The following is a 27,811-nucleotide window of genomic DNA, read 5'->3' on the forward strand; positions in this document are numbered from 1 at the left end:
TGCAATGTCACCTGCAAACTGCCGTCACTTCACCCTCAACCCAAAATGACCCGTGTATTACATCAACACATCAACCCCATCCAACCTATTAAACAAAACATACAAAGGAAAATCGTCAAGCCCACGCCTTATTTGTGCTTGACCCGATCATACTCCTTGGCAGATGCTGCGCCGAACTGGCGCCGTCATGCGATCGGTCGTTCAACGAGGGTTCGTATTCCGGCCGACTCCCTGCCTTCGACGGCGTTTCGTCGAGCCGAGTAAGTGGAACATCGCCCTCCGGGTCAGTGATCCGTTTGAATGCGTTCCCTGAACCTCCCGACGGGCCTGTCTGTGACGTGTAGGTCGGTTTTGCCGACGAGAAGAACCCCGGGAAGGCAGCTTTCACGACGGGTCGCATCATGGGCACGCAGGAGTTGGTGATGGCGAGGGCGGGTTCCGTGACACTCCAGAATGCGGCCCAGATCATCGAGTACGGAAGATCCGTGAAGTCGACCGTGGTGAGGACGCGAATCCGGATAATCGTGATAGCGGAGATACTGTTACTCGTGGTCAGCATCATGCACATTGCCGGGCCGACATCAGTACTCACAACAATCCCAGACAGAAAATACCATACAATGCAACCTTAGTCGCCGTGGACATCTGCAACTTGTAAATGAAATGGATCGGAAGAACCATGACCATGAAATCGGTAATCAGATTAAAGGCTCCGATTGTTGAGAACGCCACGTTCTGACTCGCGCAGTGCCCCGGCAATGTCGGATTCCAGTTCTTTTCAAATGGCTGACAGATGAGAAAGATCTGTAACATGCTCCCGAGCCAGTACGCACCGGCACAGCCCATAACGACCCAAGCGGCTATCCGAAACCCCCGAGTCACGAAGATACGCAGGTAGAAGAAAAGATACGAGATCTTAGCTGTGACCATGGCGTTATAGTAAATGACTTGGTAGACGATGAGCATCTGCCGGAATTAGCAAATCCGCTGCGTTCCGATAGACAACGAAACACCCTACCTTGAACACCAGGATCGTATTCTGAGGAGGAATCTCATCAACATGGTATCGCATTCCAACTCGTGCATAATGATAATGCATGGCCAGCATGCCATAGGTATGCAACTATTCTCATCAGCTCAGTCCCATATCCAACACTGTCGGTCGGCCTACCATCGAAATCACACAAAATGCATCATCCCACCACAAATGGCTGTTCCGAATCCGCCGCGAGACGAACCGCAGGGCCAAAGCGACGGTACTGACAGCCGTCAGCACCGTATTCGCTACGAGCTGATCCCGCACAATCGCATGGTCAAAGACATTGTAAAACTTGATGGCCATGCCGTCCCCAGAGGCGAGCACAGAAAACGACCTCGAGGACCATACGTGCAGGATGCAGGGCAAAATCGGCAACAGGGGTGTTCGCTACTTGAAGGGCTGAAAACTAACAGCTCGCAGGAGTACCCACTGTCCACATGAAATGATCATCATAACAGGAACGGGTCTGGCCCGTCTGGCAGCGTGCATCATTGCCAAACGCGGATTTCTAGGGCTGTGGATCCGGACAATCTGCCTCGGGCTTCCAGTGTGCGGCCATGTCCCGCTATCCGTTATGGCAGAATCAGGGAGAAATAGATTCGTCAGGCTGCTGGTGCGCTCTAGGCAGGTGATCCGCGAGAGTCGCTAGTGGTCTAGCAGCACCTCTAACGCACTAGCTAAACGGCCGGTGTCGTGGAAGACCCGCTTGTCAACCACCTTGACAAGGCACAATCGACTGAGAAGCGGTAAAGGCGGCGGAGACGTAACGCGGAATGCCTGAAATAGCAGTTAGATGATCCATAACAATAATCTTATTACTCCAGTGCCGTGGCTGCCGTGTTCGAGTGCTGGCCCCCAAATTTCGCTTAGGCAATGGTGGTGCAATAATTGTGCCCACCGCCGGAACTGGTTATAGGTAGAGGTCTGCTGCATGAGTCGTGCTACTCCTCGGAGTTTGTTTTGGATCCGTTCCTGTGTTCTTGGTTCTCGTTCGATTGGCCCTCGCTTCCTTATTGAAATTGAAGGACTTCGTCGGAATTTGTCTCCATGGCGGACCTCAAATCTTCATACGACTATATAGTGGTAGGAGCCGGAATTGGCGGGTTGACGGTCGCCTCGCGTCTAAGCGAAGATGCCGATGTCAATGTTCTCCTGGTCGAAGCGGGCGCAAACCGCATGGGAGACCCACGAGTCGAAACCCCAGGGTTCATCGGACTCCTGTATGGCAATCCCGAGTTTGACTGGGATTATATGAGCGAGCCGCAGGTATACCATCTGTCACCAATCATCAAGAACTGGTGCGATCCTAACCTTCCGGTTTCCAGGTCCATGTGAACAATCGACAAATCGGCCAGCCTCGCGGCCGCATGGTCGGCGGCTCGTCAGGCATGAACTTCTCCCTGATCATGTATCCTTCGGCAGCAAATTTCGAAGCATGGGAATCCCTAGGAAACGATGGCTGGGGCGCCGAAACCATGGCCCCGTACCTGCGGAAATTCCACACCTATACCTCCCCGAGCCAAACCACCTCGAAGTTGCTAGCGACAGACCGATATCTGAAAGAGCATGATCAAGGAACAAATGGGCCGCTGCCAGTGACTTTGCCGGATGTATATGGCGCATTCAACGAGGCATGGGATAAAACATTCGAGGCATTGGGATTTTACACCGATGCGGATCCGATTGCCGGTCGCAAGCTGGGCGCATTCACCTCTCTCCTCTCTGTTGACCCCAAGACGGGCAAGAGAGGCTACGCTGCGGACTATTGTACCCCTGAGGTTTTGCAGCGGCCAAATTTTGATCTGATCTCAGACACCATGGTGGAGCGGATCTTGCTTAACACTGAAGCCAATGGAGAGGTCGTCGCTACCGGTATCCAGGTTCGCACCAAGGACGGCAAACAACAGCAGATTGCCGCCGGTCGGGAGGTTATCTTGAGTGCTGGCACTCTCAACTCGCCTCAGCTCTTAGAATTGTCTGGCATCGGGTCGAAGGAGATTCTGGAAAAGCATGATATTCCGGTGATTCTCGAACGCTCAGGAATTGGCGAAAACCTTCAAGACCACGCCTTGACAACTATCAACTTCGAGATAGCAGACGGGCAAATATCCGGAGACATTCTGCGAGACCCCAACGTCCTCCAGTCTGTCATCAAGCTTTATGAGGAGACTCGGGGTGGTCCCTTGGCGGGGATGCCCATCAGTGTGGCGTACCTCCCCATGGTAGACCACGAGGGCAAAGTCTCACAAGAAACGGTAGAAGAGCTCCTGTCCAAGCATTTGGACAAGGAGGCGCCGTCGCCCACACTTCAGCGGCAATACGAGGTGCAGCGAAAAGTCCTACTGGACAGTCGGAACGCCTCTTCGGAATACATCTTCCTGCCCGCTCAGCTGCACATGAACCCCGGCGCCACGACAATGAACGATGTGTTGGCCAAAACCTTGCCAGGAAACTACATCAGTATCATGACCATGCACAATCACCCCTTCTCTCGGGGATCGGTGCATATCCGAACATCCAAGGCTGAAGACAAGCCGATCTATGATCCGAACTATCTGTCGCATCCTCTAGACTTGGAGATTCTCGCGCGCCACACACAGTTCGCGGAACGGATTGCCACGACCGAGCCGTTTGCTTCGCTGCTCAAAACGGGCGCTCGGGAACCGGAAAGCGCCGCGGACCTATCGAATCTAGACAAGACGAAAGAACTGGTCAAAGAGCGCCTCTATCACTGCTTCCACCCAGTCGGAACGTGCGCCATGATGCCTGCAGACTTAGGCGGCGTGGTAGACCCTCAACTCAAGGTCCACGGAACGCGCAACCTCCGGGTGGTGGATGCCAGTGTGTTTCCCCTGGAGCCCACAGGCAACATCCAGGCCCTCACGTATGCAGTGGCTGAGCGGGCGGCCGACATCATTCGACGTAGCCGCTAGATCATTGGAGGATAAGGGCCGGTGATGCAGGGGGTGTAGTCGGGCAATGGCCAGAATGAGGTTCTATTCGAGGCAGGCAGGATCCGCAGCAAGGGGGTCGTAGTGGAATGTGGCATTACCGCATTCAGCGAAGCAGGTCTCCATGTCGACCCATTAGCACCCACTCAGCCATAGACAGCTCATGGCCATCTCCACGGCTTAAAACAAAGATACTACCTTCATCCGCTGTACCAGCGATGGGGATCTCGTGAACCATGATCACTTCAATTGTACCCCGCTGTGCTTCCAATAATGTATCGCCGCGTCCCCATGTGGAGGCTGGTTTCTGGGGACACACACATTCTCTCCATCGGTGGAATGCGAACTGACGTCGTATGGCATGGGTAATCGCAGTTATTGTTTCCCCGCTTAACAAAGTCCCTCGATGGTCTGGCCGTGGACGTTTCCTTTATCCTCATCCCATTTCCTCAACTGGACACCCGGTATGAGCAGATCACTCTTGCCATCACTATGCGACATCTATGGCATCTCGTTCTGACGCTGCTGGTCAGTGTTCAGGCCATTGATCTACAAGTAGACGATCAGGGTATGTCACAACCATAACAACGATCAGAAGTACAACTACTCACCAACTACTCACGCTCTAGAATCTGTCAAAAAGGCCTGTAAAGCAGTGGCCAAAAACATGCTCTCGTTTTATACCGGCATGAACCCAGGCGATACCCCAGGCAACCTGCCGGATCCTTATTACTGGTGGGAGGCCGGAGCCATGTTCAACGCTCTCGTCGATTACTGGTACTACACGAATGATGACACTTGGAACGACATCACCATGCAAGGGCTGCTCTGGCAAGCAGGCGACGACGGTACCTTTATCCCTGCGAACCAATCGCGCACCGAAGGAAACGACGATCAAGCCTTCTGGGCGTTTGCCGTCATGTCGGCTGCAGAGCGCAATTTTCCCAATCCGCCGGACGATAAGCCCGGGTGGCTCGCCATGGCTCAGGCCGTTTTCAACACTCAGGCCTCGCGGTGGAATATGGAGACGTGTGGCGGAGGACTGAAATGGCAGATCTTCACGTGGAACAATGGGTACAACTACAAGAACACGATTTCGAATGGCTGCTTTTTCAACCTCGCAGCTCGTCTGGCCAAATATACCGGCAACGATACGTATGCGGAATGGGCCGAACGAGCGTGGGACTGGACATCCTCGGTCGGATTCATGACGGACGACTACCATTTCTGGGATGGTGCAGATGACGACAAAAATTGCACCAACTTCAACCGGATACAATGGACGTATAACTCCGGGGTGTATCTGCTGGGCGCAGCGACCATGTTCAATTTTGTGAGTTCATATCATGTTGGAGTCTGTCGCTCAAGGCTAACTTACTCAGACCGACGGCGATCCGGTCTGGAAAAAACGCACGCAGGGCATCCTCGACGCTTCAGACATCTTCTTCGTCAACGAGCCCAAGAATGTCATGTATGAGCGAGCGTGTGAGCCGGTCGACACCTGCCAAGTGGATCAGCGCTCTTTCAAGGGATATCTGGCCCGCTGGATGGCCTCGTCCACGCAGATGGCACCTTTTGTATTCGACCAGGTGATGAGCAAACTGCGACCGTCGGCCAGTGCAGCGGCAAGGACTTGTACGGGCGGGTCAGACCAGGCCAGCTGCGGGTTAAAATGGAGCACCGGCAAGTGGGATGGCATGAAAGACGTCGGGTTGCAGATGAGTGCATTGGAGGTCATGCAGTCGACACTCATCAATCGCGTCGATCCACCAGTCACGAACGACACTGGAGGAACCAGTAAGGGCGATCCTGGCGGGGGGTCAGACCCGCCTATTTCTGTCCCCCATGCTCTCTCCATGCCTATCAGTACTGCAGATCGCGCGGGGGCCGGGATCTTGACGGGGTTGATGGCCATGTTCTTGATAGGTTCGACTGGCTGGTTGGTCACTGAGTGAATCATGTCTGGATGTTCAAGAAGGCTGGCCTCTCTTTCTATTTCAAATAATATTAGTACATGACCATACTGTAAATGAGACAATCGCCAAGTCGGTGATCTTTGCGCTTTTGTGCGCCAAGCGCCCACTCGGATATCCGGATATAGACGTGCATGATCTGTTCAATGCTAAGAATGCAAGGCAACAACTTCCTCCACTTGTTCAACAGGACTAGGTGAGGGGAATGCCAGTCGGTTGTTGAGAGTCTCCACCATGGACCTCGGATGCCCTTTGCAAGTTTCCGGACAAAGTCAAATGGCAAGCTTATATGTTAGTGATTTCAGTTAGCATCCCCCAAGCTTGTACACCTAACTTTAAAAAACAATTTTCAACATGGCTCCTGCATTTTCTGCGCCCGATCATGAAATTCCGACCCATTGTAAGGCCGGAGTGGTCATCAACGAAGGTCCAGATTTCGAGATCCGAGTAGAAATGGTACCAGTTCCCGAACCAGGTATGTTTCCATCCACCCACGGTTTGCTCTCCGCGAAAAGAGGCTTCTAATCGAGACAGGTCCGGATGACATTTTGGTTCGACTGAACGCGACCGGACTCTGTGTGTCAGACATCCACATGATGCAAGGTGATCTAGGCACCCCACCGATGTCAATGTTTGGAGTACGCTCGCCAGGCCACGAAGGCGCCGGCGTCGTCGTTAAGCTTGGGGAGAACGTCAAGAATTTCAAGCTAGGCGATCGGGCAGGAATCAGACCGTTGATGGACACCTGCGGTGCCTGCGAGCTTTGTTGGGATAATAAGGATCAGCACTGCGCCTCCGGTTTGCATACCGGGCTTATGGCCACTGGTGAGTTACGGTGCAGCTGGCATCAGTCAGGTTGCTGATTCACAGGCACCTATCAACACTACATCGTCTCGCCTGCGCGATACGCATCCCCAATCCCCGACGGTATCCCGGATGTGGTCGCCGCTCCGATCATGTGCAGCGCGACCACGATGTATCGCTCCCTGACAGAATCTGGCCTCAAACCCGGCAACTGGGCCGTATTCCCTGGCGGCGGAGGCGGCGTGGGTATCCAAGGCGTACAACTAGCCCGAGCAATGGGTATGCGACCGATTGTGATAGACACGGGAGCATCTAAAAAGGGTCTGGCACTAGACATGGGAGCAGAGGCGTTCATTGACTTCGCAGAAGTGCCAGATGCCGCCGCGGCCGTCATTGAAAAGGCAGATGGCATTGGAGCGCACGGCATCTTCGTCACTGCACCGGCGGCTTACAAGTCCGCGCTCTCGTATGTCGGCAAACGGATTGGCGCTGTCCTCATGTGTATTGGGCTTGGTCCGGCCGGTTCTATCACGATCGGAGAGGATCCCAACGCTTTTGCCTTCAAGAATCTGACCGTGAAGGGAACGTTGGTCGGCAGCCGAAAGGATACGGCAGCAGCGTTGGATTTCGCCAGACGGGGGCAGTTGCAGCAGATCAGTGAGGTCATTGGGATCGATCATTTACCAGAGGCTATTGAGAAGCTTCGCAAAGGGCAGGTGGCCGGGCGAATTGTCGTAGACTTCAACTTGAAGGAATAGCGTCACACGGGAATTGGGCTCGATGAACTATACTTGAAGTGAATGCTATTTTGTAGATGGAAGATGAATAAAATAAATAGATGAATAAAATTTTGATTGGAAAAGTATTGATAGGAGGGGAAGAGAGGAGGACATGGAAGGGGGACATCGAAGACAAAAAAGAAAAAGATGGAGCGGGTAAAGGAGTAAAAAAACAAAAAAGGAACAGTGAATGGAGAGGCGGGGAATCGAACCCCGGACCTTTCCCATGCTAAGGGAACGTTATACCACTAAACCACATCCCCTGTTCGGTGATTATGACCTCCTGTCTTGCATACATAAGCCAGTGTTAATTTATGCAAATCATTTCTTCATCCGGATGTCATCATCATTTTATTCCGCTTTATACCACCCTATGCCGCCTTATGCCGCCTTATGCCGCTCTGCATATTGTCGGCACCCTGTGAAGAGATATTCAAAGGTGGTCAACAAAGTCCAGATGTCCTCCCTTATGATACATTTACACAGATATACTTCTTCGTATTTCTGTGGTAGTTAGATGGAATTGAGGCTCAACGAATTCTACTTGATATCTGCTTGTGAAACGATGCCATTCTGCGCTATATATATAGTTGCCGGTGCAATGGCATCTAGAACAATTGTCCTGAATCAGCATAAAATTTCTATCATATTGTCTAGTGATAGGAACAAATATTCTAAATATCCTTTGAATACAACCTCGACCCCGTCCCTACATCCTTCAAAATCCCCTTCTTACCCAAACCCGCCACCAAATCCGCCAAAACATGATCACATCCCCTGGCCATCTGCAACGCCACGCTGACGGGTAAATACTCCGTCTTCAACGAGATAGTGCTGTTATACGGAGACTCGCCCAAGGGAACCACAACCTCCGGAGAGCCCGAAAAGACAGCGATGCGCCCGATCGAGAAACCGAGCGGTGGCGCCTCAGGAGGCTCGTAGTACTGGTTGCGGTAGTCGGTCTCGCCGGCGGAGTATATGCTAATGAAGAGGCCCTCGGAGCAGGAATCGGCGTCTGAGCGCCCGTAGCCGTCTTTCTCCCACCAACTGCGGAACTGCGTCATGTTGCGCAGGGCGACCTCGTAGGAGGCGTTGCCGCCGTTCGACTGGCCCCAGTTCCACCGGGAGAGAGGACCCGGGTTGATGAAGGGTCGACGGCCGCCGTGGATAGCGGCGTAGTCGGCGAATAGCGGAGCGGCGAGGTGGTTATATTGGTCGACGGAGGTGATGGTGCCGTAGGTAAGGTCGAGGAGGTTCTCGAGGCTGGGAGTGGAGGATGAGTGGGTTTCGTTCCAGCGTTGAGAGACGTCGACGGTGGTGTGGTTGGCCTTGAGGAAGTTCTCGACCTGCCGAACGAAGGTATTGAGGAGACCGTGGGCTTCGGGAGTCAAGCCCTCACCGTCCCAGCCGTCGCCACCGAGGTAGACATGGCGAGGCAAGGAGGTGTAGTTGTGCCGGAAATGGGGATACCATGCGCGAGCCACTTGGGACCAGAGAGCGGGAGTGCGAGCGAAGACACCGGCCGTGTCGAGCTCGGGAGAGAGAGGTAGGACATGCTCGAGGGAGATGGCACCCGTCGAGGGACGGTTACCGTAGACACCTTGCACGGAGGCAGGAGAGCGCATGGAACCGCCAGTATCGCTTCCAACCGTGATGTCGAGCCAGGAGTAGGCAGCAATAGCGGCACCAGAGCCGGACGAAGAACCACTGGGGGCCTGGTATCCATCACCACGGGGGTTAAAAGGGCAGTGGAAATCCACCCAGTCGGCCGTAGGTCGGTCACCGTTGGCAAATTGCACTGTACCGGTCTTGCCCACGATGATGGCACCTAGATCAACTAGCCGTTGGATAGATGGTGCCGTGACGTTCTGGGTTCCGTAAAGGTAGTAGTAGGATCGACTTCCGCCGCTGGTCTTGAGACCCTCCACATGGAAAATGTCCTTGACACCCAGTCGTAGTCCCGCCAGGGGTTGCTTGGGAGTTGGCGTGTAGTAGAGACGAGACGGCACGGCCACATCTTTAGTCATGGCGTTTTCCGTGATCGCAGACAGGGGTAGGAAACCACCGTCCTCGTCGCTAATAGCGGCCTGAATGAAGGCAACATTGTCATCGGGGTATAGTCGGTAGGCTCGGAACACCTTTCCAGTGGATGCAGACACAAAGTACGGGCCCGGAGGGAGAGGCTTGCTCGAGCTAACGGACACCCCACTATCAGAGGCGGCAGCAAGACCATGTCCTGTCATGAGAAGCTTCGTTCCCTCTGATTCCAAAGTGGGAGCATACTCCCTGATCGAAACGCCGCTGGTATCGTTGGAGCTTGAAGTAAGAAGGACCGTCCGCAAGAACTCCGATTGAAAGACATCATCGCGTGTGCTGAAATCAGACAGCAGAGAGCTGATCTGAGTGGAGGAAGAGACAGGAATAACTGTGAGCGGAACGATGTCGTTCCCCTCCGTCAAGGACTGGTCGAATAGAGAAGAGTTGTGTCCCTGCAGGGTAGACACAGGAATCCCGCTGAGGTAGTAGGGAATGCCATTCAGAGAGAGTGTCTGACCATTGGGGACGGCAGCCCCAACGGCGACGACGGCCAGGGAGAGGAGGGTTCCAAGATGCATGGAGAAAACCGGTTGCCGATTCTATAGACATGGTGCACCAGGGCATTTATATAGGTAGCGTTGAGGACATTGCTATATCTCGATTTGACTTTTTTAGCCCGCGTTTAATTCCCAGAAGTCTCCACGAGTTGGAGACAGCTTCTCTGTAGCCTGCTGACTCCTAGCCGATGTCATTTCAATTGGTACCTCCTTATCGGGGCAACGATCAGCTCTATAGCTAGCCGACATTCCCGGCGTGGTGGTACTCCGTATAATCCGCGCAATGGACTGACATGACGATCGGCAATCGGGACGACCTTGGGGGAATAAATTAGACGGCAAAAGATAAACTGATAACTGATAGCGACTGGGGTGCCTTATCTCCGGCGCAACCGCACGACGCCAAGGCGTTAATGCATCTTGGCTGTGGATTATCAGCCATTCAGCAAATGTGCTTGCAATTGGAGAATTGGAGTCATAAATTTAGTGGGAGACGCCTCCGTGATCGGTGATATGGAGTTGTTAACTTCAAATAACATATTATTCGGAGAACTCTAACGTATTGGCGGTTGACTGTTATCACTCGCTCAAAAACCATCAATGTAAGAGGCTGATGTGGCCGCGGGAATTGACTGAACGAGGCTTTGATCACCTTGCCCAACTGATCGATTTATCGCATGTATGTTGCATTTATGTTGCTTTCTCTATTGCTTTCCCTTATGCAGGTATATTGCATGTTCCGGTGATTTATCGCATGTATGTTGCATTTATATTGCTTTCTATATTGCTTTTCCTTATGGAGTTATATTGCATGTTCGTCGTGATATCGAAACCCTGCCTAAAGAGGAACGGTAAATACGTCTTGCAGCCATGATGGAGAGGCTTCGAGCTCATGACCTGTAGGAATCTGAAGTGCTAGGGGTGGCCTGTCGAAGGAGTCAAACTTGTAGAAGCTCTACGGCTCCGGGTGCACTACAGTAGCTGCTCAAGAATCAATTAATTGATTGACGTAGGTTCTCTACGGTGTGGCCTATCTAAAAGGTGCCTTAGGCAAATGGCAGAATGCTTGGCATCTTGCCTCAGGCATCCAAACGTGAATTGAATGAGTTGAATGAAAAGGCCTTTCTTTAACTACTAGCAAGTTGATCATCTCGTTAGCAAGAAAGGACTGATGGAATACTGATCGAAAAGCTCATGGTCGGACTTAGTGTTCCTTTGGGATTTAGTGCTAGGGTCCTCCTCTAGTCGATACCCTCGACCGTCTTCAAGCTCGGGAGTTGCCTGTGTCTTTCTGTTATCAGTTCTTGTATGAACTCGTCAAGCCTTTCGAACCCCCCTTTAACATAACCTCGGATGGAAAGGTGCTCGAGATTTGGAGGTAAACTACCGAGCAGGGAAAAGCCCCCCAGATGTACTTGCGAATATTCTGTGCCGATTGTGCCGATCGCAAAAAGCCACAAGAGGTGAACGCCAATGTTCAACTGCTTCAATGCCGTGAAATCTTTGAGAGAGCCCTTGCGCTCCCAGAAGAGGGCGCTCGGGCGATTCTGTCAAACTCCATCCAGATCGGGATTTTCATACCGGAGTGGTGGTTCAGCAAACCACCCATCCTCCCGGCCAATGCCAACGCCATAAGAGTCAAAACAGTGATCGTCGCCTTCTAGAACCACCTCGAGGACCTCTATTTCTCCCTTTCCCCCGAGTAAAGCCTGGAACAAGGCCCGGGGTTTGACCTTGGGAACCCTTCCATCGAGAACTGTTCTATCACCTAGGGCAAATTGCAACTCATCCAGACCCAACACTTCACATATCAGCAGAGTCTGATACAAGGTGTCATTTGGCCCGCTGATAATTCGAACCACAGGGCGCCAAGTAGAAGCATGGGGGATATGGTCTCCTTCATTCACCAAGTCCGACGATGCATTTTTAGCAATTTCCACATTATGATCGATTGGGTGCATGCCACTCAGCGAGTCTGTTCTGCGATAATATAACCGGTTGTAAAACTGAGCGATTTCAACCATAATGAGATGGACGCGTTGTAGATGGCGTATGTGTGGAGGGGCGTTTTGTTGGTTGGCACGACGCAACAGCACAGCCAGAGGTGACTCGAATCCATCTTCCCCAGCTTCACTGGCAATAGGCGGGCGAAGGAAGATTTCCGGTACGGCCAGGTTCTCAAGGTGAGGGGAGACAGACACAATCAGTGCTGTTAATGAGTGTACCAGAAATGACTTTCGCTTCCCCTGTACCCCGGGAGAGCTGAATACTTGCATCATTTGGTCTTGCTCTTGGGCCAAAAAACCAGCAGCACGCGCAAGACTCCTCAGTTGGCAGCAATCGTCAACGCTCAACAATGTTTTCATAGTGCGCAATCCGCCGCAATATTGATCTGGGCACATCATGTCCACGCCCCGGACATAGTGTCCGAGATGTGGATTTTGCAATATGGACATCAACAAAGCGGAAGCCTTGTAGATATCGTTTTGAGAGTGGAAGCGAGTCCAACGGTATTTCTTCCTATTTTTGATGTCACCGTACTTCCGTATAACCTCGCAAAAGGATCGACAGACTTTTGACACGCTCATGAGGTCAGAGACAGAGAGGAACGAAAAGATGTGGATGAGAATTTCGGTCGGTAGCTCTGACAGGGCTGCCATGATGATCTGTAGTCTGTGGAGAGGATGAACTGGCAAACAGACGAATGGACCTGACAGATGAAGGTAACCCAGCGACGTGCAGGGTTCTTGCCTGATTCCTATGAAGGTGATGAAGAGAGACTGACTGTCTGCTCAGTAGGAGCCAGGCCTGCTGTGGGTCAGCTGGTGAGACTAGACCATATCGATCAATCGAAGGGACTGGACAACTGGGGAAGAAAGTGAATGTAAAGGTGAGAGGGAATTCTGGTGAATGGAACTGTCAGGTGCTTTGAGCAATCCGCCAAATCTTGGCCAACGGCAATTGCGTTCCTCCGTACAAAGAAGAATATTTCATTAACTTGAAGTTAGCTGTGAATCTGTTGGTATAAACATGGCCTGCTCCCTCTTAGCTAGTTGATCATGTTGGCGCTCGGATGCCTGAGGCAAATTACCAAGCATTCTGCCGTTTGCTTAAGGCACCTTTTAAGATTTACCCTAAGGTACATATTAGAAATAAATGAATCATGCATTTGTATACCGAGCTAGAAGTTCATCTACTATATTTTCCACGTTTCCCCGGATATTGATGTTAGACTGTGAGATAATATCTGGATTTGACGTAGGACCAATCCCCGTATCCTCAGAGTTCGAGGATTTCTGCTTCCTCTTCGACTTCACGACCTTTTCCGCTTTTTGCCATGGGCAAAGGACACCAAGCGGTTCTCTGTGAACGCGCCGGGTATGGGCGAATAGCTCCTCCTGGAGGGCTTGTGAGATAAACCGCTTAACTAGAACACAGTCCGAATCGTGCTGTAGGTGGTTTTTGAGTTAGTGAGGGAACTGAAAGCGGAAGTGAACGAATTTACCTCATCTTCCATCCAAGGCAAGTTGTAGTGATTCAATGTCTCAGGATGCAGATACTGTCGGGGTACCTGAGCACAAGATGTTAGCAGGTATTCGAGGGTAGGACGCCATCCTCGCTGCTATAAAGTATTGAACTGACTTTAGTCCACGTATCGACTCTTTCACCTTGTTCCCTCTCTCCCTGACCGACATCTCTTCTCTTGCCCTGTGACTCGCGACTTACTTTAACCACCGCAGTTATACTCCTCGCCCAAACATGTGCCACATCGTCGATAAGGGGAAGAGTATCACCCAAATGGAGCCACTCAAGGGTTTTGTAGTCAAAATTTGAATTGTCGTTTGCTGCAAATGGTTGTGATTTTAGTGCCTCATGTTCGCACGTGGTTAGCGCGAGAAGGCGACTGAGAACGGTATCGGTAGAAGTGGATCTCCACGCCTCTAACTGCCATTGGGCTGCTTCCTGAGAAATATGGATGACTCGATGGATGTATTCTATATGGATCTTGCGATCTTTGACGCAGGCGACGGGAGAGAAGACGCGTACTTCAAGGCAGTCTTTCTGAGGGAGTATTCTTCGGCAAAGTCAGACAACGAAGGAAATTAAGCCTTTCGGTGTTGGCGAATCTTACTCTGTTTGTTGTTGAAACTCCGACCGAACGGGTTCCTTTTCGGGCGAAGATAAATACTGCACATTGGCTTTGGCCTCGTTGATAAACGCGATTGTGCCATCCTGATAATCGGCGCATGACTGGGCTTCCGGTGGAGACGCGAAGCTCTGCTCTTCCACCTGGAGAGGTCGGACATGCGACCCTTCGCTTGAATAACTTGATTCACTGTCATTAGAGGTTAATAGAGATTCCGGAGTTCAGGTGTGGTCGGGTGAATTCACATACAGCGGCGTGTCTCTTACCGAGTTTTGACCAGAATTGCTCTTGTCACTTGCTTGATCCGCTGCCATCTCGTTTGATGTTGGATGGAAAAGCCTCCTGCAGAACCCAAACAGTCGACTAGGCTTGTTCTTCACGGAATGCTGATTATTGGCTCTGGTCTCTCTTCCCGGCCGCAAACCATTCAATTCTATGACAGAGCTGGGTGTGTCGTTCACTCGCGTGTCCTCGCTTGATGGGCGTATCGCTGCCTGTTGCTTCTGGTACGTCGTGATAATGGACATAACAAGTAGCTCTTGATCAGCTTTAGATAAGCGAGAAAAACTGCAGGCGTGCTTATTTGGTCCGCTATGAATACGGAGGTTAGCCAACAATTACATGCACATGGTGACCAAGCTTTACCCTTCTGCCATTCTCCTCAAACAACGCAACATGCCAAGTTGCAGCATAAACATCAACGTCCCTATGATATCTCTCAGCTGACATCGCACAGCCTCCGTCTCCGGCCTCAGCAAGGGCCATCTTAACATCGCCAGCCGGCCAAGTGTGACCTGTCCCGGCGTTCGGGAGGTTGAACCGGACTGCGCAGTCGCTCGCTGTATGGCTTCATCGAGTGTATCAAAAATCGCCCTGCATCGCTCGGCAAGTTTCATAACAGTCGCAAGTCCGACCGCGTTGAAGATCCCCTTCTTCGACTCGTCGTATCTGGCATCGTGGATATCCGCGACTAGGCTCTCCCTCTCATCATGGCCGTCGTTACTGCCGCCAAACCTGGCTTGCTCATTCCCCTCGCCATCTTTGACCAAATCGCCAAGCTGCTGCAATATGCTCGCGTTCAAGGACACATCCTCGGCGAGATGCGTAATTTCCTCCTCTGCGGACTTGACATGGCCGGCAAAGGTGAGTAGCTTGATGGAGCATTGGGCCCCAGTCGTAGCGATTCCAAGTATCGCAGACGCAGCCCCGGTCGCTTCCATAAATTCCGAGAGACAAGGAGTGTGGAAGAACTTGGGTTGCTCAATTCCTCGCAAAACGCAGATTTAAGGCCCGATGAAGGCTTTGGGCCAGGGCACCCAGCGACACGTGGACAGGCCTCACAGGTGGAGCGGGCCTTGGTTCTGTTGATTCTGAGAGGATGTGAGATTGATCCTAGTAAAATTCGATTTCATTCACTATGTGCAGTACTCGACTTGAACAGGCATTGCCAGGCAAATAGACCAATAAGTCCAGCAAAAAGGGAAAGGTTGGCTGGTACTGTTAGTCATGGTCCCAAAATAAAGCTGGCCGAGCGCTGTCCTTCGATTTCTCCCCTCGATATATTTGTAGGTTGACAACACAGCGTGCTGTCTACGTGCTCTGTCAGAATACACACTAACATCTCAATGACCATTCTCGCCATTGTCAAAACAATGAGGATTTCCCCCCTCTGGCGAGTCTCGGCGCCTAGGCATCCTCGCCGTTGCCTCAGGCTGCTGACAAAGCGCGCCTCGACTCTCCTGCCAACAACAACAACACGAAGAATAACATTCCCTCAAACCTGCCAACAAACCCCTTTAGACCGGAGTATCTCCAGAATGTCAGTCAAGCCACCACCATCCGACCTTCCAACCCACCCCTTTTCATCCGCCAAGGATCTCGAATCCTTTCTCGAGCGCGAGCATTCCACCGCCCCAGGGTTCTACATCAAACTTGCCAAGAAAGCATCAGGCATTCCATCAGTCTCCGCCGCGGAGGCCGTCGAAGTGGCGCTATGCTTCGGCTGGATCGACGGACGAGCCAACCCGTTCGACAAGGATTGGTGGCTAGTGCGATACACGCCCCGTCGAGCGAAGAGTATCTGGTCGCAGAAGAACGTGCAGACTGTGGGACGCTTGATCGACGAGGGCAAGATGCGACCCGCGGGATTGGCTGTCGTCGAGGCTGCGAAGAAGGATGGCCGGTGGGCCCGCGCTTACAGTGGGCCTGCTACGATGACAGTCCCCGATGACCTTGCTGCCGCGTTGGCTGCGGACCCTGCTGCGGCGAAGTTCTTTGAGGGGTTGAATAAGACCGATCGGTATGCGGTTCTGTGGCGGGTAGAGACTGCGTCTCCGAAAGCGCGAACCAAGCGAATCGAGTCATTGGTGCAGATGCTGGCGGAGGGAAAGAAGCCTGGGGAATCAACAAAGCCGACGCAGAAGCGGAAAGCCAGGGCTGATGTAGAAGAAGGAAGCGAGGAATTCAAGAAAGAGATTTCTGTTCCTGATGGTGAGGCAAGGCAGGCTCGACGTGCTGGACTTCGCAATCGGAAGTGATTTGCAACTGCAGTTTCGCCTTAGGACACTGGATAGAAACATGGACCTTTTCCGTCCGCGTCACACAGGGATTCAAGTATGACCTAACGGAACGGACAATACGCATCAAGGATTCATCTGACCCATGAACTCGAAACTGTGTTAGGAGATGAATGTTCTTTTGGGTGACCTTAAATTAATGTGGTACATGGGCAAAGCCATCTTCCCGTGTGTGGTGCTTCTATATCGGCTCCAAGCTGTGGTTTCAAGAAATTTAGCAGAATGGCTTGGTTGTGGCTTCACCACAAAAGGCCAGAACGTGCACGATAAGCTGTACGGAGTGCTACGGCTCACCGATCGCCCATGATCGGCAGTGGAGAATGTGGGTTCAAAGTGGAGGATTCATTTTCTATGCCAAAACAGAGACATCTCCATTGTAATGGAGAAGCATGTACCGACTGGTGCTCTGCTCTTATGAAAGACTTGCACTCTGGATCAACTTTCACACTTTGCCAAACAATTAAAATGTTGCATTCCATCGGACTAAGGTGCATAGAGAGGAAAACCGAGTGATTTTTGCCGCCGACAGTCTGCCCCTAATGCAGATTTACAGGGATCATCTTAGCGTCAACGGTCTGACCTTCAGCTTGTGCAGAAGCTCCAATGAAAGTTGTATCCTTGACTAGTCAACGTCACTGGGGGATATGGCCCCACAACGTGATTGCACCCATGCATATTGTTCCTTCGCTTAGGTCCTTGATATGAGGGGAAGATGAGCTAAAGGACAGTCTACGATAGCAGGTGTGCCGTGTTTCATGTGGAGTGCAGCCAAATAGATTAATGACCTGATTTCCGGCCTACCTTCTATCGGCCAATGCCCTTCTGGTCATAAACAAGCGAGAATGCACTGGGGGTCCCATGTCGGCTCTCAAGCTCTCCGTCTCTTGTCGACCGACTGCACCTGCTGAACAACACCATGGGTATCATTCTCAGTACCTTGGCCGGAGTCGTCATTCTCCGTCTTCTGTATGAGTACAAACGCGACCGTGGACTACCCCCTGGTCCTCGAAGACTCCCATTCGTCGGCAATATTCATCAAGTCCCCCAAGTGCTCCCTTGGCGCACCTTCGACGACTGGAGCAAGAAGTATGGGCCTATCTGGAGCGCCCAATTTGGACGACAAACAATGATCATGATCGCCGATGCCGCCATCGCCCGTGAACTGCTGGACAAAAGAGGCAGCGTATACAGCGACCGACCACGAATGGTCATGGCCGGCGACAACTTGACCAAAGGCATGCATCTCCTGGTGCGCAATTACGACGATCGCTACCGACTGCACCAACGTATGGAAGCGCCCGTATTAAGCCCTCGAGCATCGTCTACGTACCTGCCCCTCCAGGACCTGGAGAGCAAGCAGCTCCTCCGTGACTTTCTCAAATCAAACGATTTCCACAAGATTATTGAGCGATACAGCGTAAGTCTTGTTTATGCATTGACCTACGGGTTCCGGCTGGAAACCGGAGACGAGCCGGAAATTCACTCCGCTCGTGAAATCCTCAGCAACTTCGTTTACGCCGGTCGACCAGGAACTTGGATAGTGGATGCAGTTCCGATCCTCAACAAACTGCCGGAACCACTCGCCCCATGGAAGAAAGAAGCCGAGCGATTCTTCAACATCGAGGCCGGCCAACACATGCGCAATATGAACCGCGCACTCACCAACGAACCATGGAACTGGACCAAGGAGTTCTCTAATTCCAAACAGGCACAGGTCATGCCTCCAATCGAGCTAGCCTACGATCTCGGAATCCTGGCCAACGCTGGCATGGAAACCACGTCGGCCGTGATGCAGATCTTCGTCCTGGCTGCCGTGACACGGCCCCGCTTCATCTCCGTTGCACAGGAAGAGCTCGACCGCGTGATTGGACCAGACAGACTCCCTGACTTTTCGGACCGGGATAATCTCCCGTACATCAGTGCCATTGTGGAGGAGACTCTGCGCTGGAAACCCATGGTTCCCGGCGGCTTTCCCCACGCCACGCAGCGAGACGATACGTACATGGGCTATCGCATCCCGAAAGGCGCCACCGTCATCCCACTCTTCTGGTCCATGACCATGAACGAGGCTCATTTTGAGAAACCCGACGAGTTCTATCCGGAAAGATGGCTCGGTCGAACTGAGGACGGTTTCACGAACTGGTTCGGCTACGGACGTCGCGTGTGTACCGGGCGCCACATCGCCATGAATTCACTATACCTGCTCATCGCGCGGATTCTGTGGGCTTATAATGTGCAGCTAAAGAAGGGATCTAACGGCAACCCCGAGAAGGTGGATGATATGGCGTTTGGATCGGGGTTTGTCTCGATGCCGGAACCATTTGATGCGGTTTTTGAGCCTCGGCCGCATGCCCAGGCGGTGATTGAGAGGGAGTGGGAGGGCGCAGAGAAGAATCTGACAGTTCTTATGAATGTTGTCAAGGAAAATCAGAAAGCTGTGGGGTTGGAATTGCGAGCGAAGGAATGATCTAGAAATTTGTCTTCATGGAAATCGTGTATCTGAGATGAGATTAAAAAATGTCATTCAAACCTAGTGCATGAACACTATAGGTATACAATATGCCCTTGAACATTCATTCAAAGAGTTTAATGCTATCAACAAATGCTATCCTGACTCGCCCTTGCAAACAAAGCCATCAGCATCGCAGCCTCCCCAGCCAACGGCTGACTCCAGAACTGAGGCGACCGGATCTGATCCAGCGCAAGATGATAACAATTCTCTAGTAGCCGACTTTCTGTCGCACGACCATCCGTCTTGAATCGCAGACCAATCGCCATAGCCATGTAGACATGGAAACGCGCCATCGGGACATGTTGTGGATTGCCGGGCCCAAGCGATCCTTCATTCGAGCCATCGATTATGTCGAGGAACGCGCGAAAACGGCCCTGGTCAACCGGGTACCCGAAGGTTTGTGTTTTCTCGAAGAACAGCTCCAGCAACGTCTCGGCTTCGAATCTCGTAGGGACAGTAATAGGCTGCGCATCGGAAGGCAGGGGTGCGCATGCGTTGAATGCTAGGTCATCGTCCGGGCTATCGGATATCGTGATATCTGGCCCTCCCCAGCCCATGTCCAGACCGAGTGACGAGACCGAGGACCGGCGGGAGGTAGACGACTCGGCTAAGCTAGTGGGCGAGAGATACGGGAGCGAATCGTAGCTGGGCGACGGACAAGTCGACATCGGCGGCGACAGGGCCAAGCCGAAGTGAGGTGCAATGAGGCCGGCGTCTAGAGTTCCCGACATGGGACTGGACGCCACCGATCCGGCGGATGGCAAAGACGGGGTAGGCGTTAACGAGGTCGGCGAGAATTCAGCACAATCGACGACCTCTATACGAGGGATGTCTAAACCCGGGGGACCGAAATCGCCAAGAGGGTGTTCAAACGGGCCATCGCCGGCTATGTTCTCGGCGTCTTGCCTAACGTCTCCGAGCTGAGTATTCAGTGTCAAAGGCATGGGAGACGCCCTTCTGGCTGGTGATTGATAGCCCACGCCTCGTGCCACGGGAAACTGAGACTGGGCAGCCGACACAAAGCCCGTACTAAGCTCAAAAATCTGCGCCTCAAGCTGCCGAACACGCTGCTCCAGCGCCTCCTGGGTCTCGCCGCCATTCTTGCGCGGTCGCACACAAGCAATCGAGAATCGTCGACAGGTCGCGCACGGCGTTTCACCATCACATCTGATCTTTCTCCTCCGGCATCGCTCGCAGGCTGTAGCCACTGGCTTCGGTCGCGCAGCCCAGCCCCCCGCGCTCGATTCGCCTGCCGTTCTCCGTCGCTCAATCCTGTGCGGATGAGACTTGGGCGACGTGGGCGAGACATTCATGATTGCAGAGCCGGGGATGTTTCTTTTGCATGGCTAGACGGAGCGGAAGGGACGCACCGGGATCCGTCACCAGAGAAGCCAGGTTTTGAAACTCCGAGCATACCATCAGTGCATCTGGTTTCAGGGGTCAGGACGGACGGGATAGGTAGGTGGTAGGATGGGTGAGCGGGGGCTAGAAAAATGCCCGACCACAAAAGTCCACAGCCACAGGACCAGGAACAAAGAGAACCAGTTCAAAAATTTTTTAAACTCTGACCGCAGCAGGTATTCCGCATTCCTGGGCCGGTATTCGCAAGCTTATAGTCTGATGGGCCAGCGATGCCCCGCACAGCGGCGACAAGAGCACTGCCACCGCCGATTTACCACTCCAAGGCCCGCTTGCCGACGCAAATCCAATGGGATGCTCATGCCGTACCCGGAGCAACGGCGAGGGGTCCGCTTGGTAGGGGTATCTAGGTCTGAACATGATGATCGGAAGCTGTCGAGAACGGACAATTATCCGATCGTCATTCATTTGTGGTGCCATTGAGCGAGCCCAAAGGCATGCTGGATGGAAAGGGTGCCATGTCACGCGAATGCGGATTGCGGGGTGGACTTGGCGATCTGAAATGGGGAGAAGATTGGAGTACAGGGACTCGAATTAAGAGATGGAGAAGAATAGAATCCAGACGGAGAAATGAATTGACTGCTCCATGTCTGTTCTTATATTCAGGGCTCAGGGTTAGGGCATCGCTGTCACGGTCCCCCGCGGCTCGGCGGCCTCGAGGATCAGGCATCAGCATTTCTCGGGATTCCCTTTCTCCACAGTCCGTCTCTTCCTCCTCTCTCCCTGCTTTCAACTATCATCTTCATCTGCTGTACAACAACTGTGTCCTATACTATCTCAATTGGATTCAGTCTTTCACACTCTCTCTACATGAGTTGCCACCGCCCCACTCTTCTCCTTGACCTCCTCGCCGTATTCAGTCAGCCCTCGGTCAACGCTGCTCGGAGCACCGAATAATGCCTCCATCTCCTCCAGCGTCTTTCCTTTGGTCTCCGGGATAAAGAAATAGGCCCAGATACCCATACAGATCATGAGCGATCCGAAGAAGAAATACGTGCCGTACCCGAGTGAGGTGATCATGTAGGGCGTCGTACGGCTAATGATGAACGACCACAGCCACTGATCGGCTGTCGTGATGGCCACGCAGAGCATGCGAATATCGATGGGAAAGATCTCAGAGCAAATAACCCAGGTGATGCCCTGACCGAAGAAAGAAGAATGATCAGCTCGTGAAATCAATCAGGGAGTCGACTGTCTTACCTGCCAGGTCGCGCAGTAAATCAAACCGTACAGATACACACAGACCATGGCAATGTATCCTGCTGCATTTGGTTCGGTTCTTCCAGCTGCGGCAGCTGCGGTGGGATCCGCCTTGAAGACATAACCACCGATATACCACATCGGCAAGCTGCCAATGAATGCGCCCCAGATCAAACCGCTGCGGCGACCGACTTTCTCGACCAGCCACACGCTGAATATCACCATTCCGAGGGTCTTTGCGACTCCGTAAAATCCGGTAGCGAAGAGCTTGGTGTCGGTTCCCGTAATGCCCAGGGTCTCGAAGATGCGCGGGGAGTAGCTTCGCGGCCGAGTTAACAATATACTCTGGCAAACTGCCTTGATCTTCTCTGCAACAAAAGAACAGACCCTGCTTACTAGGTAATGATGTTAACACCAGTCAAGTTCTGAAATGCCATCAACAAAAGACCGATCCCGATTCGGTTGCGGGTGCCCTTTTGCCAGAGCCGTTGGACAAAGTACATCGGACTGTGCCTGATCCCTGGGGGAGGCATGCCGATTTGGATTTGCTCCCGGATCTGGTGCAGCTCTTCCTGAATGAAGGGGTGTTGGCGGTCTAGCTTGCGGATCCAGACCAAGCTCTTCTCTGCATCATCCCATCTATCTTGCTTGGCGTACCACCGAGGCGTCTCTGGACACCAGAAGATACCGAGTAGGAGCAGAGCGCCCGGCAAAAGTTGAAGACCTAGAGGAACCTGCCACTGAGCCATCTTAGAGGCGGAAATTGTACGATTGACGATGTAGTTGATCCAGAAGCCGCACATTCCGCCTCCTTGGGAACAGATCTCGAAAATACCCACAAGGCGGCCGCGGATGGAGGGTGGTGACTGGAATTCTGGTTAGTGTTATTCGACATGCGAGAAATGAACAACTATTCTTACTGTCTCCGCAATATACACTGGAACCTGCAGCGACACCGAACCGATTCCGAGTCCTGCAATTACCCGACCGGTATAGATCATGCCGAGATGACCAGAGGCAGCGGTCTTGATAAGAGCAAGTCAGTCTTCGTTCAAGGGTGGATTTCTCGTGATGCTGGTACAGACCATCAAGCTGCCGCCCACACAGAAGACCAAGATAGCCATGACAATGGCCATCTTGCGTCCAAAGCGTTCGGCAAGCGGGAACGTGAGCAAAGATCCGAAGAAGCAGCCGGCCTGGAATGTGGAGACAATATTTCCTTCCAAAGTGTCGGTCGCATGGTCAGAAACACGAATGAGACCGAAGTCTCTGCGAAAAGAGTTCAGTGCCAGAGTTCCACCGATCACACTTGTATCGTATCCCACTGCAAATCTGCCATCAGAAACAAATCCACGGATCAGGCAAAATAAGACTCACTAGCAATGGCTCCCATGCTCACCACCGTCGCAATGAAGTGCACCCTCCAGTTACGCACTTCCGGGGGGTCATTGCTGTTATCTGCATGAAGATTGAAACCCATCTCGAGGTTCCACAAAAGCTAAGACAAAGGGCAATCGTTGCAAAGTTTGGAAATGTTCCAGACAGGTGCCTTAACCTGTCAAACAAGTCAAGACCAGACAAGGCAGCCTTGTGGAGTCGGCTGTGCTTTTTATCGGTGGAGATCCGTCCTATAATCGATGGCATATACTCCGTCTCTCCGCTACGACGGCACTCATCGCCGTTGCACAGGGCCTGATACCCCGCGCATCCCCCGCATTTTCTCTGCCTCTGACAGATACTCCCCTGCAAACCACATGGTTCTTCAGTCGAAACAATGACGAGGAATAAACTCGCCGCCATTGCAGGTCACTTATGCACGCGCGGTCTTGGCTCCGCGGCCGGCCTTTGGGAGCTCTCTTGGCGCTCCGCTCGTCGCTGCTGGTTCGTGCGGTGCCGAGCCCGGCGTGCCATGTAAACAGGCCATCCCATGGCAGATGGAAGGGGGCTGTGCAGCGGTGGCCACGGCGCTTCGTCCCGTGCTGTTCTGCTTTCCACGGATCTCCAGGCTTTTCGAGCTCTCGATACATAACTCAAACGATGGGTTTCGTGATGATATCTGTTTCTGTCTACATCGGCATGATAATCTAATCAGATCAACTGTCAAGATGGTATCCTCGGAGAAAGAGCCAACTTCGTCTGGCCAAGCGTCAGTCCCGGCGATTACCGTGCAGGTTCCGGTAGGTGCCTTTAAGTCTGCCTGTCAGCTTCGTTTGCCTTTGTCTGACGTCTCCTAGGAGATCGATAGCTCCTGTTCCTCCTCTAGCAACGGCGACCATGACGAGACGGTTTCCTCGGGCATGTCCTCGCGACAGATGTCTTTCAGCAACCTGACAGCTATAGATACTACACACACCGGTCGAGACCGAGCTATGAGCGGCAGTACCATGGCGCCCGCTAGCCCGCTGCTAGAACTCCCCGACAGCAAAGGCGACCCATCGAGCTCCGCGTCGAGTATTTTCTCATCTAAAGAACAAGAAGGCGCCCTTCGACCCGATCCCGGATCTGAGAACGATTTCAAAGTCGACAATAACCCCTTCTCATTCTCTCCCGGCCAACTTAACAAGCTCCTTAACCCCAAGTCGCTCCCTGCGTTTGTGGCTCTCGGTGGACTATCGGGATTAGTCAAGGGCCTACACACCGACGCTACCTCGGGCCTCAGCGCCAACGAAAGTGCCATTTCCTCTCACCATACATCGACATCCGCCAACGGGGCCTCTGAGCCCTTCTTCGACCGAGTCCGCGTCTACAAGAACAACTCCCTTCCCGAGAAGAAAGCAACGCCGCTATGGAAACTGGTCTGGCTGGCATACAATGACAAGGTGCTCCATCTCTTGACAGCGGCGGCTGCCATATCCCTCGCCCTAGGCCTCTATGAAACATTCGGCGCTCACCACGAACCCGGCGAACCCATGCCCGTGGACTGGATCGAAGGATGTGCCATTTGTATCGCCATAGTCATCGTCGTGCTCGTCGGTTCCCTGAACGACTGGCAGAAAGAGCGGGCATTTGTGCGCCTGAACGCAAAGAAAGAGGATCGCGAGGTCACAGTCGTCCGGTCCGGTAAGACCGTCCGCATTTCGGTCTTTGATGTTCTCGTCGGCGATGTCCTCCATCTAGAACCGGGTGATATTGTCCCCGCCGACGGCATTTTCATCGAGGGCCATAACGTGAAATGTGACGAGTCATCGGCGACAGGCGAATCGGATCAACTGAAGAAAACGGGTGCGCAGCATGTCATGGACATGTTGGAACAAGGGCACAGCAAAGCGCACGAGATGGATCCGTTTATCATCTCGGGTAGCAAGATCCTCGAAGGAGTCGGCACATGCCTTGTGACGTCTGTTGGGGTGAACTCTAGCTACGGCAAGATTCTTATGGCGATGAGACAGGATATGGAACCTACACCTTTGCAGAAGAAACTGGATGGTTTGGCTGGGGCGATTGCGAAGCTGGGTAGCAGTGCTGCTATTCTGCTTTTCTTCGTTCTGCTATTCCGTTTCGTCGGAACGCTGTCTGACAATCCGCGAACTGGCGCCCAGAAAGCCTCGCAATTTACGGATATCTTGATCGTAGCTATTACGGTGATCGTGGTTGCCGTTCCGGAGGGTCTTCCGCTAGCAGTCACCCTAGCGCTGGCATTCGCAACTACTCGCATGGTCAAACTCAACAATCTGGTGCGCGTTTTGAAGTCATGCGAAACAATGGGCAATGCCACAACCGTCTGTTCCGATAAGACTGGGACACTGACTCAAAACCGGATGACGGTTGTCACTGGCGTCTTCGGAGACGATCACTTCGACGATAAGAACCAGACCGGCAGCGAGCGACGATCGGCCTCTTTTGCCGCTGACATGGCTAAGGATCATAAACGGTTGTTGATTGAGTCGGTTGCCATTAACTCGACAGCCTTTGAAGGCGAAGAAAACGGGGTTCCCGGCTTCGTCGGCTCCAAGACCGAGACGGCTCTGTTGGGTTTTGCTCGGAATGTACTCGGAATGGGATCTCTGGCTGAAGAACGTGCGAATGCGACGGTGATCCAGCTTATGCCTTTCGACTCCGGTCGCAAGTGCATGGGAGTAGTGGTGCGACTGGAAAACGGTCAATATCGATTCCTCGTCAAAGGCGCGTCTGAAATCCTGCTCGGCTACAGCTTCGATATCTGGAAACCATCGGGTGTTGATACCCTTGAGACACGCGAGCGACAGCAACTGGAGGACATCATTCTAACATACGCGAAACAATCACTCCGCACTCTTTCCCTGGTATACCGGGATTTCTCCTCCTGGCCTCCGCGAGAGGGTGTCAGCCCTGAAGATCCCAAATCCGCGGACCTCACCCTGCTGCTCAACAACATGACCTTCCTCGGCGTCGTCGGCATCCAAGATCCCATTCGACCTGGGGTTCCTGAGGCTGTGGCGAAATGCCACCACGCCGGCGTCACAGTTCGCATGGTCACCGGTGACAACATGGTGACAGCTAAAGCCATTGCGACAGACTGCGGGATCTACACTGGCGGCGTCGTCATGGAAGGACCTCATTTCCGCACCTTGACGGACGAGCAGTTTGCAGCGACATTGCCCAGGCTGCAAGTGCTTGCGCGTTCTTCCCCGGAAGACAAGCGGATTCTTGTAACCCGCCTGCGAGAAATGGGTGAGATCGTTGCCGTCACGGGCGACGGAACCAATGATGGACCAGCCCTGAAGGCTGCGAATATCGGATTCTCGATGGGAATAGCAGGGACCGAAGTAGCTAAGGAAGCGTCGGCGATCGTGCTGATGGATGATAATTTCGCCTCCATTCTGACAGCCCTGATGTGGGGACGAGCTGTGAACGATGCCGTTAGAAAGTTCCTCCAGTTCCAGATCACCGTGAACATCACTGCCGTGCTCATGACCTTTATCTCGTCCGTCTCAGACGCAGAGATGAGATCTGTGTTGACAGCCGTTCAACTCCTGTGGATTAACCTGATCATGTAAGACCCACTAAACCATCCGAACAGACAGTAACTAACAATCTTAGGGACTCCCTCGCCGCTCTGGCTCTCGCCACCGACCCTCCCACCGAAGCCATTCTCGACCGCAAGCCCCCGAAACGCGGCGCCCGCCTCATTTCCATCACAATGTGGAAGATGATCATCGGGCAAGCCATCTTCCAACTCACAGTGACCTTAATCCTGCATTTTGCCAAAGGCCCTGGATTCCTAGACTACCCCGACGAGGAGCGCCGCTCGATCGTGTTCAATGCGTTCGTATGGATGCAAATCTTCAACGAATTCAACAACCGACGGCTCGACAACAAATTCAACATCTTCACGGGTCTGCACCGTAACTACTTTTTTATAATCATCAACTGCCTCATGGTCGGCTGCCAGATCCTGATCGCCTTTGTCGGAAAGACTGCCTTCAGCATTGTTCCGATCAATGGTGTCCAGTGGGCGATTTGCATCCTGGTTGCGGCGCTGTCGTGGCCGTGGGCAATTGTTGTGCGCGTGTTCCCGGATGATTGGTTCGCCGCCGTTGCGAGGTTTGTAGGGAAGCCCGTCGTGATGGTCTATCGGCCGCTGAGTCGGGGGATGCATCGGCTAGGGGCAATGATGCCGTGGAAGAAGAAGAAGGGACAGGACGAGGATGATGCTGAAACTACTGCGGAGGGTAGTCGCGATGCCGAGAAGGTATAGCTGGTAGTGGGGATGTTTGGAATGAGAGCTACGTGACGGGATGTCCGAGAGAATGGATTCGTTCGGTTTACTGGAGTTGTGGTTCGGTGATAGATTCAGTTTGCCGCAGATTATGATAGTTTTCTTTCTTGCGTTAAACG

General features: G+C 52.8%; 11 protein-coding genes and 1 non-coding gene across 12 annotated transcripts; 6 read left to right on the forward strand and 6 right to left on the reverse strand.

Moving 5' to 3' along the window:
* Positions 1-115: 115 nt before the first annotated feature.
* Positions 116-1,342, reverse strand: LDX57_000193 (uncharacterized protein; the record flags this gene model as incomplete). The annotated part of the gene is made up of 4 exons (XM_046081841.1): positions 116-539; positions 593-966; positions 1,019-1,123; positions 1,172-1,342. The coding sequence occupies 4 exons, from the start codon at positions 1,340-1,342 to the stop codon at positions 116-118; spliced, it is 1,074 nt and encodes a 357-aa protein (XP_045937797.1).
* Positions 1,343-2,086: 744 nt separating this feature from the next.
* LDX57_000194 (GMC family oxidoreductase) lies at positions 2,087-4,168 on the forward strand (the record flags this gene model as incomplete). The annotated part of the gene is made up of 2 exons (XM_046081842.1): positions 2,087-2,305; positions 2,365-4,168. The coding sequence occupies 2 exons, from the start codon at positions 2,087-2,089 to the stop codon at positions 3,970-3,972; spliced, it is 1,827 nt and encodes a 608-aa protein (XP_045937798.1). The 3' UTR covers positions 3,973-4,168.
* A 314-nt stretch (positions 4,169-4,482) lies between these two features.
* On the forward strand, positions 4,483-5,945 carry LDX57_000195 (glycoside hydrolase family 76 protein; the record flags this gene model as incomplete). Its single annotated transcript, XM_046081843.1, has 3 exons — positions 4,483-4,558; positions 4,620-5,323; positions 5,373-5,945. 3 exons carry the CDS (start codon positions 4,483-4,485, stop codon positions 5,943-5,945), a joined length of 1,353 nt encoding a protein of 450 aa, XP_045937799.1.
* Positions 5,946-6,317: 372 nt separating this feature from the next.
* Positions 6,318-7,525, forward strand: LDX57_000196 (zinc-dependent alcohol dehydrogenase; the record flags this gene model as incomplete). Its single annotated transcript, XM_046081844.1, has 3 exons — positions 6,318-6,438; positions 6,498-6,788; positions 6,834-7,525. 3 exons carry the CDS (start codon positions 6,318-6,320, stop codon positions 7,523-7,525), a joined length of 1,104 nt encoding a protein of 367 aa, XP_045937800.1.
* Positions 7,526-7,737: 212 nt separating this feature from the next.
* On the reverse strand, positions 7,738-7,809 carry LDX57_000197. Its single transcript has one exon. It is a non-coding gene; the product is annotated as a tRNA-Ala (tRNA).
* A 361-nt stretch (positions 7,810-8,170) lies between these two features.
* LDX57_000198 (glutamyl-tRNA(Gln) amidotransferase, subunit A) lies at positions 8,171-10,359 on the reverse strand. Its single transcript, XM_046081845.1, has one exon. It carries the CDS (start codon positions 10,159-10,161, stop codon positions 8,221-8,223), a length of 1,941 nt encoding a protein of 646 aa, XP_045937801.1. The 5' UTR covers positions 10,162-10,359; the 3' UTR covers positions 8,171-8,220.
* A 2,942-nt stretch (positions 10,360-13,301) lies between these two features.
* Positions 13,302-15,507, reverse strand: LDX57_000199 (uncharacterized protein; the record flags this gene model as incomplete). The annotated part of the gene is made up of 6 exons (XM_046081846.1): positions 13,302-13,589; positions 13,646-13,711; positions 13,783-14,215; positions 14,273-14,476; positions 14,537-14,878; positions 14,933-15,507. 6 exons carry the CDS (start codon positions 15,505-15,507, stop codon positions 13,302-13,304), a joined length of 1,908 nt encoding a protein of 635 aa, XP_045937802.1.
* Positions 15,508-16,104: 597 nt separating this feature from the next.
* Positions 16,105-16,824, forward strand: LDX57_000200 (YdeI/OmpD-associated family protein; the record flags this gene model as incomplete). The annotated part of the gene is made up of 1 exon (XM_046081847.1): positions 16,105-16,824. The coding sequence occupies one exon, from the start codon at positions 16,105-16,107 to the stop codon at positions 16,822-16,824; it is 720 nt and encodes a 239-aa protein (XP_045937803.1).
* A 446-nt stretch (positions 16,825-17,270) lies between these two features.
* LDX57_000201 (cytochrome P450) lies at positions 17,271-19,330 on the forward strand (the record flags this gene model as incomplete). The annotated part of the gene is made up of 1 exon (XM_046081848.1): positions 17,271-19,330. The coding sequence occupies exon 1, from the start codon at positions 17,780-17,782 to the stop codon at positions 19,328-19,330; it is 1,551 nt and encodes a 516-aa protein (XP_045937804.1). The 5' UTR covers positions 17,271-17,779.
* A 128-nt stretch (positions 19,331-19,458) lies between these two features.
* Positions 19,459-20,688, reverse strand: LDX57_000202 (Zn(II)2Cys6 transcription factor; the record flags this gene model as incomplete). The annotated part of the gene is made up of 1 exon (XM_046081849.1): positions 19,459-20,688. One exon carries the CDS (start codon positions 20,686-20,688, stop codon positions 19,459-19,461), a length of 1,230 nt encoding a protein of 409 aa, XP_045937805.1.
* Positions 20,689-21,589: 901 nt separating this feature from the next.
* LDX57_000203 (sugar porter family MFS transporter) lies at positions 21,590-23,474 on the reverse strand (the record flags this gene model as incomplete). The annotated part of the gene is made up of 6 exons (XM_046081850.1): positions 21,590-21,934; positions 21,995-22,313; positions 22,391-22,860; positions 22,915-23,019; positions 23,080-23,318; positions 23,372-23,474. The coding sequence occupies 6 exons, from the start codon at positions 23,472-23,474 to the stop codon at positions 21,590-21,592; spliced, it is 1,581 nt and encodes a 526-aa protein (XP_045937806.1).
* Positions 23,475-24,099: 625 nt separating this feature from the next.
* On the forward strand, positions 24,100-27,671 carry LDX57_000204 (uncharacterized protein; the record flags this gene model as incomplete). Its single annotated transcript, XM_046081851.1, has 3 exons — positions 24,100-24,171; positions 24,229-26,966; positions 27,014-27,671. The coding sequence occupies 3 exons, from the start codon at positions 24,100-24,102 to the stop codon at positions 27,669-27,671; spliced, it is 3,468 nt and encodes a 1,155-aa protein (XP_045937807.1).
* Between the last annotated feature and the right edge of the window lie 140 nt (positions 27,672-27,811).

Source organism: Aspergillus melleus, assembly GCF_016097325.1.
Source record: "Aspergillus melleus strain CBS 546.65 chromosome Unknown contig1, whole genome shotgun sequence".
Classification (NCBI taxonomy): Eukaryota; Fungi; Ascomycota; class Eurotiomycetes; order Eurotiales; family Aspergillaceae; genus Aspergillus; species Aspergillus melleus.

Coding starts and splice junctions, on each gene's coding strand:
- LDX57_000198 (XM_046081845.1), bottom strand. CDS start 10,161: ATGCATCTTGGAACCCTCCTCTCCCTGGCCGTCGTCGCCGTTGGGGCT.